Genomic DNA, 16606 nt, shown 5'->3' with positions numbered 1-16606 from the left:
CTTTGAAGCAATGCTGAGCCTGGTCTGAAGCCTGCCTCTGGCTCTAGCCTGTCTCTGCAGTACCAAGGCAGTTATAGCTCTTTTTAGCCATGATTTTAGATGTCTGCCATGAATTATGTTCTCTTCACAGCTATGACTGATTCTGATGCAGATTACATCACAGAATCTGCAGCTGTCAGTCTGCTCCCACCTTTCGTCCTTGGGGAAACGCCCTACAGAGGGCTCTCAAGGAGCAGGTGAGGACTTGAACGCTGCTTTTGTTTTTGTACCATAACATTAATTTCTTTGCTCCTAAAGGAAGACAAATGGTGTCTTGTGAACCACGTACAGCTATTTAAGGTGCAGCTTGTGGTGCCCCTATATCCCCCCATTCTCCACCTGCCAGAGCAGGGGATGGGGGCAGCTCAGAACGTCTGCCTTGCAGCTAGTTGGTGGGGGAGGGACTTTTCTGCAATGTCAGGGAGGAGTCTTGGGGCGCTTCTGCCCAACAGGGCACACCTGCCTAGACTTGGGCTTTAGTACTAGCAAGGCTGAAGTCTCAATCCCCAGCAGACGCGCCCTGGGTTTTGAATGTCTAACGATAACATAAGAACAGCTATACTGGGTCAGACCAAAGATCCATCCAGCTCAGTATCCTGGCTGCCGACAGTGGCCAGTGCCAGGTGCCGCAGAGGGAGCGAACAGAACAGATACCAATCTGTCTTCTGCCATCCATCTCCAGCTTCTGACAAACAAAGGTGAGGGACACCATTCCTACCTGTCCTGGCTAATAGCCATTAATTGTCTTATGCGGCTAAAGGGTCCATAATTTTGGCCACCATAGGTGTAGCCTGCTCTGCTTTTAAGTTACGCTGAGGGTGAGTGCATGCTGTATGTAAGGTTCTCTCACTAGGACAATGGCATACCCTCATACTGCTGCATGGAGTGGGGACTATCACTTAGAGGTTGCCAGTGGCATTTGCAGGACAGGACTATTGGAATCAGCAATCTGCTCCAGCTGGAGAGTTCTGCACAGGCCTAGGGCCTTTCGGAGACTCTCAAGCACCCACTCGAGCTTTTCTTAGTTTAATTGCCTTCCTCAACATCTGTGTGTCCATGAAAATAGAAGCCAAACAATCTTGAGGAGCTGGACTGCAGCCATTCTGGAAGCATCATACACCACAATTCTTTCAGAAGGGATTCAATTGCACACATCTGATGCATTCTTACTTATTAGAGGGCATTACCATTATACTCTAGGTTAAAAAAAAAATCAGCATTTGCTCAGCACTAGAATACCCCTCTAGTCATGCAACACTTCCTTCTTGTGTAGATACCAGGTACATGATTCTGAAAGTGGATTTTGTTTAATCTTTCCTTAGTAGACCTTGAGAATGTAATACAGCAGGTCCTGAAAGAGGGGAGATGAATTCCCTCTCAAAGAGGGACCCACCTGTAATATGTGTGCACAAACATGTCCACTGCTTCTAGCTATACATTAGTCCCTCTACAGACTAAGGCCTGGGGAACAGGGTGGAAGGAATGACAGAGGCTTTACCATGCAGTTCCATGATAGTCTTTCATTCCACAGTCATGTCCATTCCTCCTCACCTGCCTTCACTTTCAGTATCTCATCACTGGGATTTTCCACTCCCACAAGGTCCCGCTGCAACCCTCAGTACAAATTCTGGGTCCATTTGAGAGATGCCAAAGCTGGAACAATGTAGTGATCTTTATGCTTTGTCCCCAGCCCCTGCCAACTGCTGTGACAGTCCTGCACACAGATGGTAGCCTGTCTCTAGTCAAGCAAAGCTACGCTGCTCAGACCCTGGGCTAGGTTCTGGGGGTGGGGTGGTATTCCTGGAAGCAGGTGTGAGTCACAGAACTCAGTTTTCTGCTACATCAGGATAGGTACAGGGTCCCACTGATCTTAGAAAAGATAGCAGGGAATTGATCCTTACTCTGGCTCCATGGAAACAAACCAAAGTATTCATTTACTTGCTACTGGGAGAGCTAAGAGAGAAACAATATTTTGTGTCTACAGCCAGGATATTCAATCTACACCACCATGCTGAAAAGCAGTAATTCAATATACCTTGTAAGCATTTGGAGTATTTAATGTGCAGGGCTAGGAGAGAAGGTGAAGGACATGAATGTACAGTGTTCTAGAGATGGTGAGAATTGTCTTTTCAGGAGGCTACCGCTGCAGTGTAAGCAAGCTGGTATCCCATGGACTTAGACAGCTGCAGTTTTTCTGTGAAGTAAAAGCATACACCTGAGCATCAATATAACCATAAAACTTTTACATTCTTCAGGTAGAAGAAATACTTAAAAATGCAGAGAAATCTCAAGGAAAGGTGCAAAGAAATTACAGTGTCTTTTGTGGAGGACGTGGACAAGGGAATTCTCAACCAGTGCATCAATAGAACATTATTTGTTGTGCCCCGGGGCCATGAATCCCCATTCAGGAGTAGGGTCCCTCCCTCCCTTTTGTTGTGCAATGTAGAGGTATATTAAGCCAGGATGCAGCCCAGAGCGCTTTTAGTCTAAATAAGGACAAGGCACCAACAAGTATGTGTAGAACAAAACAGAGACAGTAGAGTCAAGGTGTGACAGGAACCAGGAGCACAAAGTTGCATACATTCGCTGTATATAGAGTTTGAAGATTCAAGACCTTTAAAACTTTGTGTATAAAATGACAATTTTAAACATAAGATTTTACCAAGTCTATGCCCTACAGAAAGATTTCTGCTTTCTGGAAGCGGGAGGTAGGCAGTTGGAAGGACTTTCCACTTTTTGTATTCTCTTATAATTAGTATATATGGAATGATAAACATAACATTACCAAGTATCAAAGAGGTAGCCGTGTTAGTCTGTATCTTCAAAAACAACAAGAAGTCCTGTGGCACCTTATAGATTAACATCTGTTATATCATTATATGATAATATCCGTTATAACATTACCAAAATGTCATTACTGTGCGTGAATCTCTGAATAAACATTCCCTTGAAACGGCTGCAGCTCAAAGAATGTGCCTTTGTGCTGGGCTAGTGCAAGAGAGCTTGCATATTAGAAATTTATTACAGACAAGGGAAATTGATAAGACCGTTTTCATGGTCTAAGGCCTTGTCTACATAGTCCCCCAGGCCCAGTCAATCAAATCTAAGCAAATTCAGCGACGCAAACAGCTCAGCTGAATAGGCGCAGAGAGGGAGCTGTAATAGTCTGTAATGTCACGAAACAAAAAAAGCTGTCCCGCAGCACTTCTTATCTTGTTAGTCTTTAAAGTGCTACAGGTCTACGTTTTTTGTTTTTAGCACACCTGAAGTTGAGGTACTTACTGTGCTGTCCTCCATGTGGTAACGTCAGTGAGGGCTACTATCCACTTCTAGTCCTGATGGAGTACCAGAGTTGACAGGAGAGCATTCAGAGATCGATGTGTCATGTCTTGATCGCTGGTGGATCGACTGCTGAAGTGTCAATCCACCACGTAGTGGAGAAAAGGTCAAAGATTAAAGAAATGCACCAAGTGTCCAAAATAATTAATGTAAAGAAAATCATATGGTTGAGAGCGTTTTCGTTACTTCAGACGTTATCATATATTTGAAGAAAACTCCTTTATGCTACTGATATCGGTCCAACAGTATTCCTTTGGCTTCAGAAAGGGTAGAGTTTAGAAAGATGGTGGCAATGGACAGTGCTTCTCCTGAAAACAAAACAGCAGTCATGTGGCACTCTCAAGACTAACAAGATAATTTATTAGGTGATGAGCTTTTGTGGGACAGACCCACTTCTTCAGATCTGGAAATTCTGAAGTACTTCTCTAGTTTCACCACAGTGTGTCGCCCTCTCTCTCCATGCAGGTTTAGCTGAGCTATTCCAGACTAACACTGCCCCCTTTTCAAACGTCCTCCCACTAGTTATAAGGGAAAAAAAAGTTACTCCATATGTACAAGCACACAGTAGTGAGAGCAATAGGTTTTTAATCAATGCAGGCACTTTAAGTCCAAACTGTTTAAAGTTAAAGTTTATTTGTATTCTTTGTAGGAATATCAATAAAAGACCTCAAATGTATCTATATCTGTACATATACAAGAATCTTGAAAAAATTATTCACAGAACAAAAATAAATCTTCTTTAGAACAAACCCAGACAATGAAATGCAGAGATGGAGCTCCAGACTGAACAGTCCAGAGCTACCAGCATAAAAATATGGTTTTGAAAACCAACTTTATTACTTTAAGGTGTAACTTGTTGAACTAAAAAATAAATTATTTAGCGCTATCATTGTAAAATAGTCTTGTGTAGTAACACTCTCATTAAGGCCCTGGAGATAGAAAATCTATTTTTACAGGTAGGATTCCTGGCAGGAGTGATTCACAATGACATTCTCTCCCCATGGGAGCTAATTTAATGTAGGGAAGGAAGTATCGAAAAGCATCAATCTAAATTTAACCCTTTAAACCTATCACACACACTGTTGGAGAATAGTGGTTTTCCAGAACATCCTATTTGGTTAATGTTAATCAACAATATAAATATACACATTATGGTTTAACAGACATAAATCGTTCCCCAAGAGTGACACAGGCATTTTTACAGAACATATAAATAGGATTTGTACAGACATCCCATTGGCGACTCAGCAAATGAATAAGGTGACCATACACTGCATGACCACTGTTAAATCACCGGCCCATTGGTTAGTTCAAAGCTGGTGGGTTGAACTAGAGTTAGAGCATGAAGTTAATGCCAAAGGTTAAAAAAAATGCTAAAAGCATCTGCAACAATGTAAAAGCAAAATAAATTTTGGGATGACCTGATGCAGGAATGGGAAGGTTATCAACCACAGAACACAAGCTATGTTCACTAGCTAGGAATTATGCACATCTCTCTCCTCATTACTGTAGGTTCCCCTTCATATGAAAAGGCTTCAGTGTTTGATAGGTGCCACTATATGTGTGTGTTTATGTATTTATATACATGAATACCCATTTCTATACACTGAAGAAAAAACAGTAAACGCTGAGTGGATTCCCTGTGTTGCAAAGAAGGTGTTTTAGACAGGGCCACCTTTAGGTCATCCATTTCCCCTTAGCGCCTGCCCCTCTCCTGAGGTATTTTACTGCTTGTCTTGCCAGTGTGGCTACTTTTGTCCCTCCTAAACTGCAACATACAGCATTCAGAATTTGACAAAGCTCCAGAGTACAACACATGCTACTGTGCTTAACTGCATCAGCACAACCAGGCCAAGGGTTTTTATTAATCTAGAGGTACCACTAAAAAGCAGGAGTCCTGGGGATGTGGCCAGCAAGAACATAGTGATCCAAAAAGCGCTTTTCCCCTTTGTTTCAAGGGGCAGGAGAAGAAATAGCATCACAAGCAGACAGACAGTGGCAGACCACTGAGATGTCTATTGCCTGAGGCCTCTGTGTGAATGCGATAACTGCTGACAAGGCAAAGGTATATTATGAACTCCTCTCATTCAGGACTGCCCAGATGAAGTGTAAGGAAATTAGACAATGAAAATCTCAGACAGTGGAGAGAGACAGTTTTGGGTTGAAGCTTGCAGAATCAGTTGGCAAGAGCCATTCCATAGAGTCAAAATAATGTTTAATTACAAACTGTGATGCTTAACAGAAACCAATAGCATCATAGAGCTCAGGACAAGAAATCCTCACTTTCCTTTTCCATTAGCAGCCCTATCCCCATGCTTCCATGACGCAGACACGCTCAGGGAAGCAGAACAAGGTGGGGACAAACACGTATGAGTTCTAGAAACTTACACAGTCTTCCTATATTACCTCTGCTCACATCAAGTAAGGTGACCAGTCTCCCACCAGAGCATGACATGTGGCTTGCTACTTCTGGGTGATTTGTCAGTTTACTAGCCCAAACCCTCAAAAGCTGTTCAGTTCATCACCTGATTATTGTTCTGTTTCGTTTCCCTCTCATTCCTGCAGAAATAAATTGTCTGAAAATGTTCATTGTTCTGTTTATGTTAAAAAAGATTGTGAGGCTCTTTCCTTGGTACTGAGGGTTTTAATGCCACTTGGATTTGATGAAACCGGACGGAAGAGAAACTGGCAGCATATATACTTTAGTCTCTTAACAAATAAAATGCTCAAGAAACCAGTTATCTAACAAAGATGGAGCAATGCCTGCTTGCAGAGCACAGAAACGTAATGCTCTGCTCCATATTTAATCTGTTTTTGCTTCACACTATTGCAAAGCTGCCACATTTACCTGAGCAAGAAGTTAAAGCCAACAGAAACATCAGCAGGGCAACAAGCTGTAATTTACTAAGCCCTAGAGCAGTGGCCTTTTCCAGGATGATACTGAAGGGGAGCACAGGAGGATGTGCATATTTTTGTACATTATTCAAGATATCGCCATTCCCATTATAACACCTTTCAGTGGCTAAGAAACCCTCACTAAAAACCAGGAGCAGCTGGGTTTTAAAGCATTCTATTCTATGCATAGGGAACATCACTTTACGATGTCATCAACTCTGGGGACTGGAATGGCCTGCACTGGGCCATGCATGTTTGAGGATGACAATTTAATATGCTCTGCATTGAAATATGCTGCCCCTGTTGAATTCTACTGCAGAAGCCTGTGTGGCCCTTACGATACCATCTAATCACACAGCTCAGTGGCCGCTCCTGGATTACTGTAAACCTATGGGGTGCTATGGTCAGCTCCAGTTCCCTCAGTAGCCCTAGCACCACCAGAATGACATTTCAACTGGAGTCTGTATGTCCACATAAACCTCCTTCTAGCCCCCACAAAATAACACACAAACCATTCACTAGCTCCTTAATTTGAACTTCAGAAAAAAAAAGCCCTTCCCGCACCATATGCTTTATATACTATATGATTAAAGTACACACCCATCTACAGGGCTGCTTTTGGGGAAGAGATTTTGCATAGCACAGTTTGGTGAATATAATCTGGGGTAATTATGGTGAACTGCACTGAATTTGGGCACAGCTATATAATACCGGGGTAGGTATGCACTAGCTGCCTGTAAGCCACACAGAAATGCTAAGCTAAATGAGATTTTATTGGACAACAGCTTCTTGCAAAAATATGACAGCGACTCACAAATGGATCAACAGCTGTTACTATGACTGCAGGCTGGGTACATGGTTAGGGTGAGGGGGTGAAAGGCATAGCTCCCAGGGGAAAAAGTATTAGGGGTCAAAGTGACCCAGAGCTGGAAAATATCATTCAGAAAGCTTAAAAAAGGTCACTACTTTGCAGATCCTGTACACAGCCCCGTGGGCACAGGCGGCTCCATGAACTTGTCTGATGCTTCAAGGACATTAAGCAGGACTTCTTGCTCTTCAGTACCAATCACGTTTGACAAGTACAAGGAAGAAGCAACATCTTTTAGCTGAAAGAACTTGAGAAGTAAATTTTTTACTCACTGCACTTAAGTCTTCTGCCTCTCAATGGAAGTAACTGCCAAGGTTTGAGTAAGAGAGCTTCATACACCTTTACTTTGTCTTACAGTACAGGAGAGATGGTCTCTCTCTTTTTGTGCATAGTTAGTTATATACATACACATGTCTGAGTGTCTGTATGCTTAATGGAAGTAACATTTATCTTGCACTGTTAACATATTACATTTTACAACACAGAAACAGAATCAGCCTACAGGATTAGGCTAATTCATTTCTAAATGGCAAACAATCATGGACTACTCTGAATTAGGGTCACTGTCAATATTGCCAACCCTGAGAACCTAAGTCAGGCCCCACAAAAAAAGCATGAGATTAGCTTATAAATTCCAAGAATTTTAAAGTAATAAGTTTTCTTAGATTTGTGAGGCCAGAACGGACCCTCAGATCATTTAGTCAGACTACCTGTGTAACACAAGCCCTCAGATATATCATCCAGTTGCTCCTGAACTGAGCCCAGTAACTTGGGTCTGACTAATGCATATCTTCCAAATTGGTACCCAATCTTCATTCGGGGATCGGAAGAGATGGTCAATCCCCCACTTCCCTGGTAGCTTGTTTCAATGATCCATCATCCTCATGGATAGAAATCTGCACCTAATTTGTCTAGCTTGGGTCTTTTTACTTGCTCTGTGTTGAGCCTTTAGGGCTTACACATTCACGATTTTCTCTGCAAGAACAAGAGCTAAACACGGGCTGCTTTAAAAAAAAAAAGTGACGATTCTCACAATTGACTCCTGACACTGCGGCTTTAAAAAATAAAAACACTACATATTCTGAGACCTCTGGTAAACCCAAGAGAGTTGGCAATACTGTGTAATACCGGTTAGTCATGTATGTTGTGTGGCATTTCAGATTTTATACACTGTGTATATACATATATAACATATCTTCCTTCCCACAAGGTCACTTTATAATTTTAAGATGAGAGTTCATGTACATCCTGCACAAGTTTGCTCCTGTGGGAAGCAAGTGCAACATTATGGGAGATGTTGAGGTTCAGCTGTAAACTCACCTAGGCAAAAATCTGAATAAAATCCAGAACTAGAAAAACATTAATAAAAAGGCAAATATAATTTGGATGGGGTGGAGATATTAAAAAAAAAAAAAATCATGCATAGTCTGGAAAAAGCCTCTGTGGAGGTTGTGCTCTCTCATAACCCAATGAGTGAAATGGTGAAATACAACAAGACAAAGTTAAAAATAAAACAAATATGAAAAATTTTATTTTACGTTTGCTGATGTATTGCACAGGGCCAGGGGGCCCTTTGGTTAGCCCTTTCCTTAGCGTACTAACCTGATTGTTTCCAATGGCAAGCGGGTAACAGATTTGGATAGTTACTGCATTGAGACAATGAACTGTTGCACAATGAGAATAGGACTGAAGTTAAAAAACAGGTATTTACAATTCTGTAAACTCTAAAAAAGAGAAACAAATCAAACCTCACTATAACTGGGTTAAAAATAATCCCACCTTGAAAGCGGCACATTCCCTTGGTCTATTAGGTGGGAAGCATATATTTGGGCAGACCACAAGGAGATGGACTTACTGCTCCAAAGAGTTCCTACACAGTATTTTCAGAGACTAGAATAGCCTTTTTCCTGTATCCTAGCAACAGCAGATACATAAGCCAGTAGGACCCAGTCTTCCTGCATGAAGATGGGATATGCAGTTCGTATTCAGTTAAAGAACTGCAAAAGAGAAGGTTAAATATCAGCCGACAGGTCTCTTGTATAATTCATTTAACTAATATGTCCCTTCACTCCATGTGCTTGTATCAATCACCCCGATCTGAACAGCTTCTGAGTAACCAACTGCTTCTGTCTCTCTCGCTCGCTCACGCCCTCACCCACGCCAGACATGCACGCACACACTCCTCTTCCTCTTCTTCCTCCCCAAGGATTGCAGTGCTTCAAGAGGAAAAAAAAATAATAAAAATAGCAATAATTAAAAAAAAAAAATCACGACTGACTTCCTTGTGGTATATTACAGTGGCGCTTTCTGTACACAGCCCACAAGAGGCTCCCTATGTATATACACAGCCGTATGAAGGGCTCTTGCCCTTACTATCCTGGTCTGAGAGGTGGGCTTTATTTCCCCACTCCAGAGTTTTCTTTTAGCAGCATTCTGTAAACCTGTAAGGAGTCCGTGTTTGACTTTCTGGAGTCTGCTCCTTTCTGCCCGGCCCCTGGGGAGAAGGCCAGCAGCAGCTAACCTGCTAGCAGCTGCTGTTTTTGAATTCACCATTCTCCGTGATGGAAAGCTTGGTGGGGTTGGTGGGGGAGATGCCATTGCGGACTTGCATGCTGTAGCGCTCCTTCACCTGCGTTAGGGCACTCATCAGCCGAGTGTTGGCCGAGTCCAGAGACACGATCCGCTTCTCCTGAAACACACACAGTAAGTGAAAGCCATTCCATCCAGTACAGCACCTCCTTAACCGGAACATCCACTGCCAGGGCTGAAACCAAGTTTCAGGTGCTTTCTAGGCTGATTCAGCCTTACCAACATTCTCTGGGGAATAGGGATATCTCTGCCTCTTTCTGTTTTTTGGTGGGGGGGTACTATGTCCCCAGTTTGTCAAAGGCTCCTTACAACCCAGTTTGGCCACCCTGGTTCCTTTATGTGACGGAACTGCCAATAAGACCTTGTTATACTTGGTTAACGAATCCAGCCACGTGGGTTACCTATTTAAAGACTGTGATCCCAGACCCCATTCACAAGGCAGACGAAGGTAAACAAGCCTTCCTAGATTTAGAATTTTTTCACTTGTTGGGAAGTTTGGCAAACAGAAACAGGCAGCAGTGTGATAAGTGATGGGAGGTTTGATTTTGCAACAAAAAGTGCAGGTGATCTGTGGGGGTCATTGCCTCTAATGGCTGCATGAAGAGCGCTCAGTATAATCCCACAGTATGTTTAAAAGTAAAACAGCAACTGATGGCAGCCTGCAGTTACCAGCAACAGTGAGAGTGCCACAGCAACACAGGAGAAAAGCAGCCAAAAGCTGTAACTAAGGAGTTTTTTGGGAATGGGTGAAGGGGTAAAAGGAAAAGTGTGGGTGGAGAAGGAGATGGCACCAACAAAACACAAAAAAACAAACAAAACAAACAGAACACACTGTTCCTAGACCCATTCCAGCTCGGAGTTCCTCCAGGGTTCTACAAAATCAAAGCTTCTTCTGTTCAGGTTTTAATTCTTCTGGCACAGAATGTGTTAGCCAAGCCATCAAGTATTTGGAAGCTAAGGGCAGCTGAATGCACTAGATAAATAAAATCTCCATCAACTGTGCTATCTGAGACTGATGTACAAGTAAGCTGTGAATTTTTGTCTTGCCTTTTAAAAAAAAAAGCAACCACACAAAGCAGCAGTGGACACATGCTCTCAGTGCTACCAGCCAATTGATTTATTTTATATTATTGGTTTTGAAAAAAAAAGCTGCATGCAGGGACTCTTCTGAGTCTAGTCCCAGCCCATCAGAAACAAAGGGAAGGAAAAATGATGTACAGAAGGCGCAAACATTAAGGGATAATTCAGACGTTGCTCAGGAGACATGAGTTTTACAGCAGCCCCATGAGGCTCACCTCCCAGCCTATCAGCTGTATGGTACATGTACTATCAGGGGAGAAAGTTTGCTTTTCCTAAAGGGTTTCCCCACGTTAATAAATGCAGGGGACCCAAAATAAAACAGAGCTTAGGTGCTGCTTGGATAACACTCCTTTGCAGACTGAGCTGTGTGTAACAGAGCTGATAGAGGTAGCGAGGTCAATAGAGCTCAATAGTGAGATCAGGCCACAACCACTCATTGTGATGTCACTGCTCCTGACGCAGACAGGGGAAAAAAGAAGGGGGAAGATCCCAAAGTAAAGCATTGGCCTTCCCTCCCCCCACTGAAATAAGGAGACAGGCTTAAAGGAAGAGAGAAAAATACCTGACTCAGCAGAAATCCATTCCCTCAGCAAGTTGAAGTCCTTCCTCCCCCCAACTGAAGTTTCTATTTAAAACAATTTGGCTTTACAAGGAGTTAATAATGGAAGACTGGGGTATTTTTTGGCACTGGCTGAGCATGCTTAGTACATGCAATAATTGCAAATTCTGATCAATCATGGGTAGAACAAAGGAAAAGCTTCAAATAGACCATTACTCTTGAAGCCATGAGCTTGGTGAGCAAAAGGAGATGCACACTGTTACCTCCTCGCTCGCAGGAGAATGCAACCTGACCAAAGGTGTTGCTAAAGCCCATGAAGTCAGTGCAGGGAGTGGCAGGAGCTGGAATGTGTAGGAGGTCAGTGCACCCGGCCAGGGCTGGATACTGCTCAGCTAGAGAACTGATTGGGTTTACTTGCCTGTTTGAATTATCTCATCCCCATTTATGACCTGTAATTTAACACAGTGGAGAGGTCACTTGCAACAATAATTGGGCTATTTCATAGAATCACAGAATCCCAGGTTTAGAAGGGAGCACAAGAGCCATCTAGTCTAACTCCTGCCACGATGCAGGCTTTGTTGGGTAACCTTGCTGCTCTGCTATTCTCTGGGGAGGTTATGGACACCCACAGCTCTTCCTGCTCCACCTGAGAAGCATAGAGAGGGCCTGTGGATTCACAACATTGTGTGCCAAAGCTCTGTACACAGTTTAAGAACTCAGTTGTGCTTAGCTTAATAATGGATGCCACACCCTGAGCAAAGGACAGGATGGCAATTTCTGCAAAGCATTCTGCGATGAAGACAGAGACAAGAAGTCAATGTTCTTCACTGCTACGCCCGAGCATCCACTTGACTTTTCAACAGGAGAAACCAGGATCCAGTTCTGATCCAAGTATCTCTAAAGTGAATGACCTCCCCACACACCAATCCTGGTGCATTAACCCCACTGGCCAATGAATCATGGGCTGAGACCTATCTTCCTTCTAGGTGTAACTTGAAGCAGACCAATTAACAGTAAAAGAAATCTGGTTCCTCAGACAGTTGTGCCCCCTTCAGTCAGAGTGCCAAGTTCCCTGCCTACTTCCCTTTTCTCCATGAGGACCCGCAAAAGACCTTGCATCACAGCTGAGAAACTCCATCCATTGAATGGATTGGACTAGCGGTGTTGTGTTTCTGTGGTTTCACTGACGAGCTTGCCCTTCCAAACCTGATTTGAGCTTTCTTGTAGGCACTCCCACAGAGCTCTTCAGGATTTGGTGAGTGAAAGGAAACATCCAGAAACCAACACCAAGTGGCTCTGGGCTGGGAGACATCAATTTGATTAAAAGGGAGACTTCTCTTTCCATTTTAAAAGGGTTCCCTCTCCTAGCTGTTGAAATATGAGTGCTACTTTAGAAGACATACACAAAACTCTGTCTCACGTGGCTTATACCTTCAAGCAATTCCCACTGCTGATAATTGTGTCACAAACATTTCGCTGTCATGTTGGGGCATTACATTCTTTCAGTACAGAGGAATTAACCAACAGTCCTCCCTTTTGCATGCTGACCCTGAGGGATCATCAGACTTCTCTGGAAAGCATTCCCATCATGTTGCTCCTGGAATGGTTACAATTTCACACAGAAGACGAGAGGCTATTAGCAAAGACTGGGAAACAGAGGGGAAGTGGAAGTTCCTCTCTGCTCTCACACGACAATTCTGGGCTGATTATTGGTTACCTAACCCTGCCCATTAATTTCTATGTATCCAAGACAGTGTTCTTCAACTCTACCATCTCAGCACAGGCACTCCCCATTGCAGCTGGCTAAGTCTTGAAAGCATCTTCACAGTCCACAGAGGATCACCATAATCTTCAAGGGCCAGCCACCCATGAAAGCCTGTTATACTACTCTGTGCGCCACTTCGCCCATCTCTCTACTTCAGGTTGGAGACAACAGACAAATGGCCCACTCAGGGGAGGATAACCAACCCCCTCCCTCAGAGAGGTGGCACAGGGATGTTCAGAGAAGAGGTATCCACTTTGCTCTGCCCCGCCCCCCCTCCCTGTGCAGAGATTATAGCTTTTTGGACATGCCTCGGCTCCATCAGGTGGGACAATGAGACCCTGAAACTACCTAAGTATCAAAATGGGCTTGTTTCGTTCACATCCAGTGCCATCTTTTCAAATCATGATGCCCTTACACAGCCAGAGCACCTGCACTGCCTACCCTGTGGGGGGAGGCACTCTGTAGGGGGAGCTGGCCCTTCTCTGGGGGGTGGGGGTGCCGGGCAGGGCGATGGCATCCTTTAGGAATGAGGGACTGTGGGGTCTAGGGCCAGGGCTGAACAGTGTAAGGTATGGGCAGGGTTGGTGGAGGAGCAGGCAGGAAGTGCCAGCCCCAGTCTGTCAGTAGTGCAACTTGAGCTGCAGGCCAGAGGTAGAGGAGAAGTAGGTGGCTGTGCAGCCGGACAAAGATCAGCACTAATTTCCCCTTCCATTGAAAGGGGAAAGAGCTGGTGTATGGCAAGTAGGAGAGGCAGCCCATGGGAGGCAGGAGTAGGTGGGGCTGTCTGCCACAGCCAGCATCGCTGTCTACGATTGCCTAAGCTGCACCAGGCACCACGAAATTTGGGACAATTGTGCCCCAAATTTCCTGGTGCCCCATGCAGCTGTTCACGTCCTTTCCCCACTGTTAGGTCATCTCAAAAGCAGCACCAGTGCATGGCATGAAACCAGGTTCTGCTATTCTGCTTACTTCACAGGAGCCAAACCCCCTTATGTGCTCCTCTCCCCTCTCGGTTTTGATGTCCATCAACACAGAAAGACTTCCATTCTCCTGCTCACTTGAGCTAGATCATGAGAAGGTGTCTTCTCTTCTGGCATTCTCAGTTAGAACATCTTGAGGGGGATGAGGTATGGTATAATTCCAGCAGTTATGTCCTAAGTCCAAATATCTGTGAGCTGAAGATAATGCCAGGGCCAAAGTACTGCACTCAAGTGAGTCAATCATATTAAATGACACAGGTCAAAATTCTGTAGTTTTCAAGTCTAGCGTCATTAAAAAAGTAGCTACAGGAAAACGTGCTAGCGGAGAGGACACACAACAAGTCTCCTCAAAGGCTAAACCATTTCAGGGTTTCAAAGTAGAACCTCAGGAATATACTTCTGCAACTACAAAGTCCTCAAAACCTCTTTTCATCACATATTTTCCACAGTGACACAAACAGAGTGCAAACTTTTCACAGGTCTTGCTGTTGGCTATCCATAATGGAAACAAATGGCTATCAAGTACCTTTTCCTGCCTGCTCACACTTCTGCTGCAACATACCATGAGTGTCTCTGTCTAGATGACTCTCTGAAAACTCCTGGGATACTGTTGTTGTTACATGTACCATTTGAAAAGTTAAATGTTAAATATTGTAACCACAAAGTGACACTAAGCACTAAGAAGCCCAAAGCAGGAGAGATTTCTAGACTTTTGAGCATGAGGGGCACTTGACAAACAGTCTCACAAGCACAATGCATCAGGCCGAGCTCAGACTGGTTGCTTCTCAGTTTAGTTTCTAAGAGGCGAGTACTAATACAGGAAGGGAAGCCGAACAGAATTTAAGCAATATTTCCAAATGCTGGAAGAGTGGACCTGCATTATATACACCTACATGTCTCATCCGCCAGTTGCCGTTCCCACAGCTAACCTGTATCAGCCCAGGCAAGTGAGCTCTTGCTGTGGAGCATTGCACAATACACTGCTAGAGTGTTGTGTTTGCTTCAGCTAACTGTGTCTGTAATCAGCCTTGGAATAATGCCTACTGCGGCATGAAAACCCAGTGTTTCTTTCTTAGAGGCTCAGTTAACCCCTTCATGTACTGCATCACACTGGTGTTGAAGGCAGTAGTTCTTGTTAAGTGCAGACAGAATTCTCTCCCTGAAGGAGGCATGTCATTCGTGCAATGCCATGAGCTGATGCTGGCCTGGGAGTGAGACAGTAAAGCTGAAAGCTCCTTAATAGATTTTGACCTGGGACACAAGGATGGGGACTAATGGTTTCTGTATGCCAAATGCTTTGTTCTTGGAGATCCAAAATGCCTTACCTGTGCATCAATAATTTTCTGCTTGGCATCGATGACTGCTTGCATCTCAGCATGATCCTTCTTCAGCTCCTCTTCCACTGCCATTAGCCTGGTACATTGAAAGGGGGAAACCTTAATGTAATTCCAGAGTGTTTCAGAAAATGCAGCTGAAGCTCAAACAAGTCAGCCCAACCACTGGCTCGCTTCCTTTTAAGATGAAAATTCTGCATCCATTTGCCGGTCAACTTCAATTGGTTAAAGTGAACTCTGACATGAGAACAATGCCAAAACTCAGCTGCTCTGAACAGTGATAAGAGAACTGTTCTCAGTGTTTGGAGCCCAGCCTGGAGCACCTTCCCCCTTTCAAAGAAGTGTGGTCTACCTAGTGACTAGAGCAGGGCCGTGAAAGTTAAGATCTTTGAGTCCTTCCCCAGCTCTGCATGCATATCACTTAACTTCTGTGTCTCAATTTCTCCATCTGTAAAATGGGGTGAGGTCACTTTAGAAGAGTTATGGGATTTATCAGAGGACAAGAGCTTCCTGCCTGCGAAGCTTGTTCTTGTCACAAAGGAGTAAGTTCATCAGCTGGATTTCTTCAATCTCTAAATGCTTCCCACCAAAGCTGCCAAGAAGGGCACTCTCCTCTCACCTGCTAATGATGCTTTTCATCTGACTATCCTTCTCCTCCTGCTGCCTGCGCAGCCGTTCCTCACTGTCTTCCAACCTCGCCTTGTATTCCATCAGCAGCTTCTGCATTTGCTGCTCCTGCACCAGAAGACGCCGCTCATACTCCTCCAACCGTCGGCTCGACACTTTCAGACGGTCCTTCAGCTTTGCTATCTCCTGCTCGTACTGCAGATAGGAGGGGGAGGAGAGAATCAGAAGCAAAGAGACTAGACAGAGGAACTTGGATGTGTGTGTGTGTGGTGTGTATTATTTTACTGAATAACACACAAAATGAGGGAAATGACAAGGAGGGGGAGAGCCAGCCATTGTGGCCAACTATAGGCTACCACATTGCAATTTCCTACCCATGCAATTGTAACATTTCTTAATATTGCCCTACGTTGCTCAGTCCAGACTGCATAACCTCAGCTGCTCCCAATGGCCTCGCAAACAGAAGCTGCTAGTAGTGCGTATCTATAGAGGGGTTTTTTTTATGTGAACAAACGTCCACTATGGATTAGG

General features: G+C 44.1%; 1 protein-coding gene and 1 long non-coding RNA gene across 11 annotated transcripts in view; one reads left to right on the top strand and one right to left on the bottom strand.

Annotated features, from left to right (window-relative positions):
• LOC142018016 (uncharacterized) overlaps positions 1–16606 on the top strand; it is a 69932-nt gene that overhangs the window by 26384 nt on the left and 26942 nt on the right. The gene's annotated exons all lie outside the window — the stretch shown is intronic.
• RASAL2 (RAS protein activator like 2) overlaps positions 3992–16606 on the bottom strand; it is a 252565-nt gene continuing 239950 nt past the window's right edge. For 3 of the 10 annotated variants that reach the window (XM_075003431.1, XM_075003434.1, XM_075003440.1), the window contains exons 16-19: positions 16068–16270; positions 15440–15527; positions 9771–9830; positions 3992–9357 (exon numbers count right to left, since the gene is read on the bottom strand). In XM_075003431.1, the coding sequence (XP_074859532.1) occupies positions 9229–9357; positions 9771–9830; positions 15440–15527; positions 16068–16270 (480 nt within the window). In that variant the 3' untranslated portion in view covers positions 3992–9228. Of the gene's footprint in view, positions 9831–11787; positions 11819–15439; positions 15528–16067; positions 16271–16606 lie in introns of all 10 variants that reach the window. The other 7 variants (XM_075003432.1, XM_075003438.1, XM_075003435.1 and 4 more) reach the window with 5 other exon arrangements.

This window comes from Carettochelys insculpta, chromosome 9 (assembly GCF_033958435.1).
Source record: "Carettochelys insculpta isolate YL-2023 chromosome 9, ASM3395843v1, whole genome shotgun sequence".
Lineage (NCBI taxonomy): Eukaryota > Metazoa > Chordata > Testudines > Carettochelyidae > Carettochelys > Carettochelys insculpta.
The sequence above is the reverse complement of the archived record's forward strand: the minus strand, read 5'-3'. Positions and strand labels throughout refer to the sequence as shown.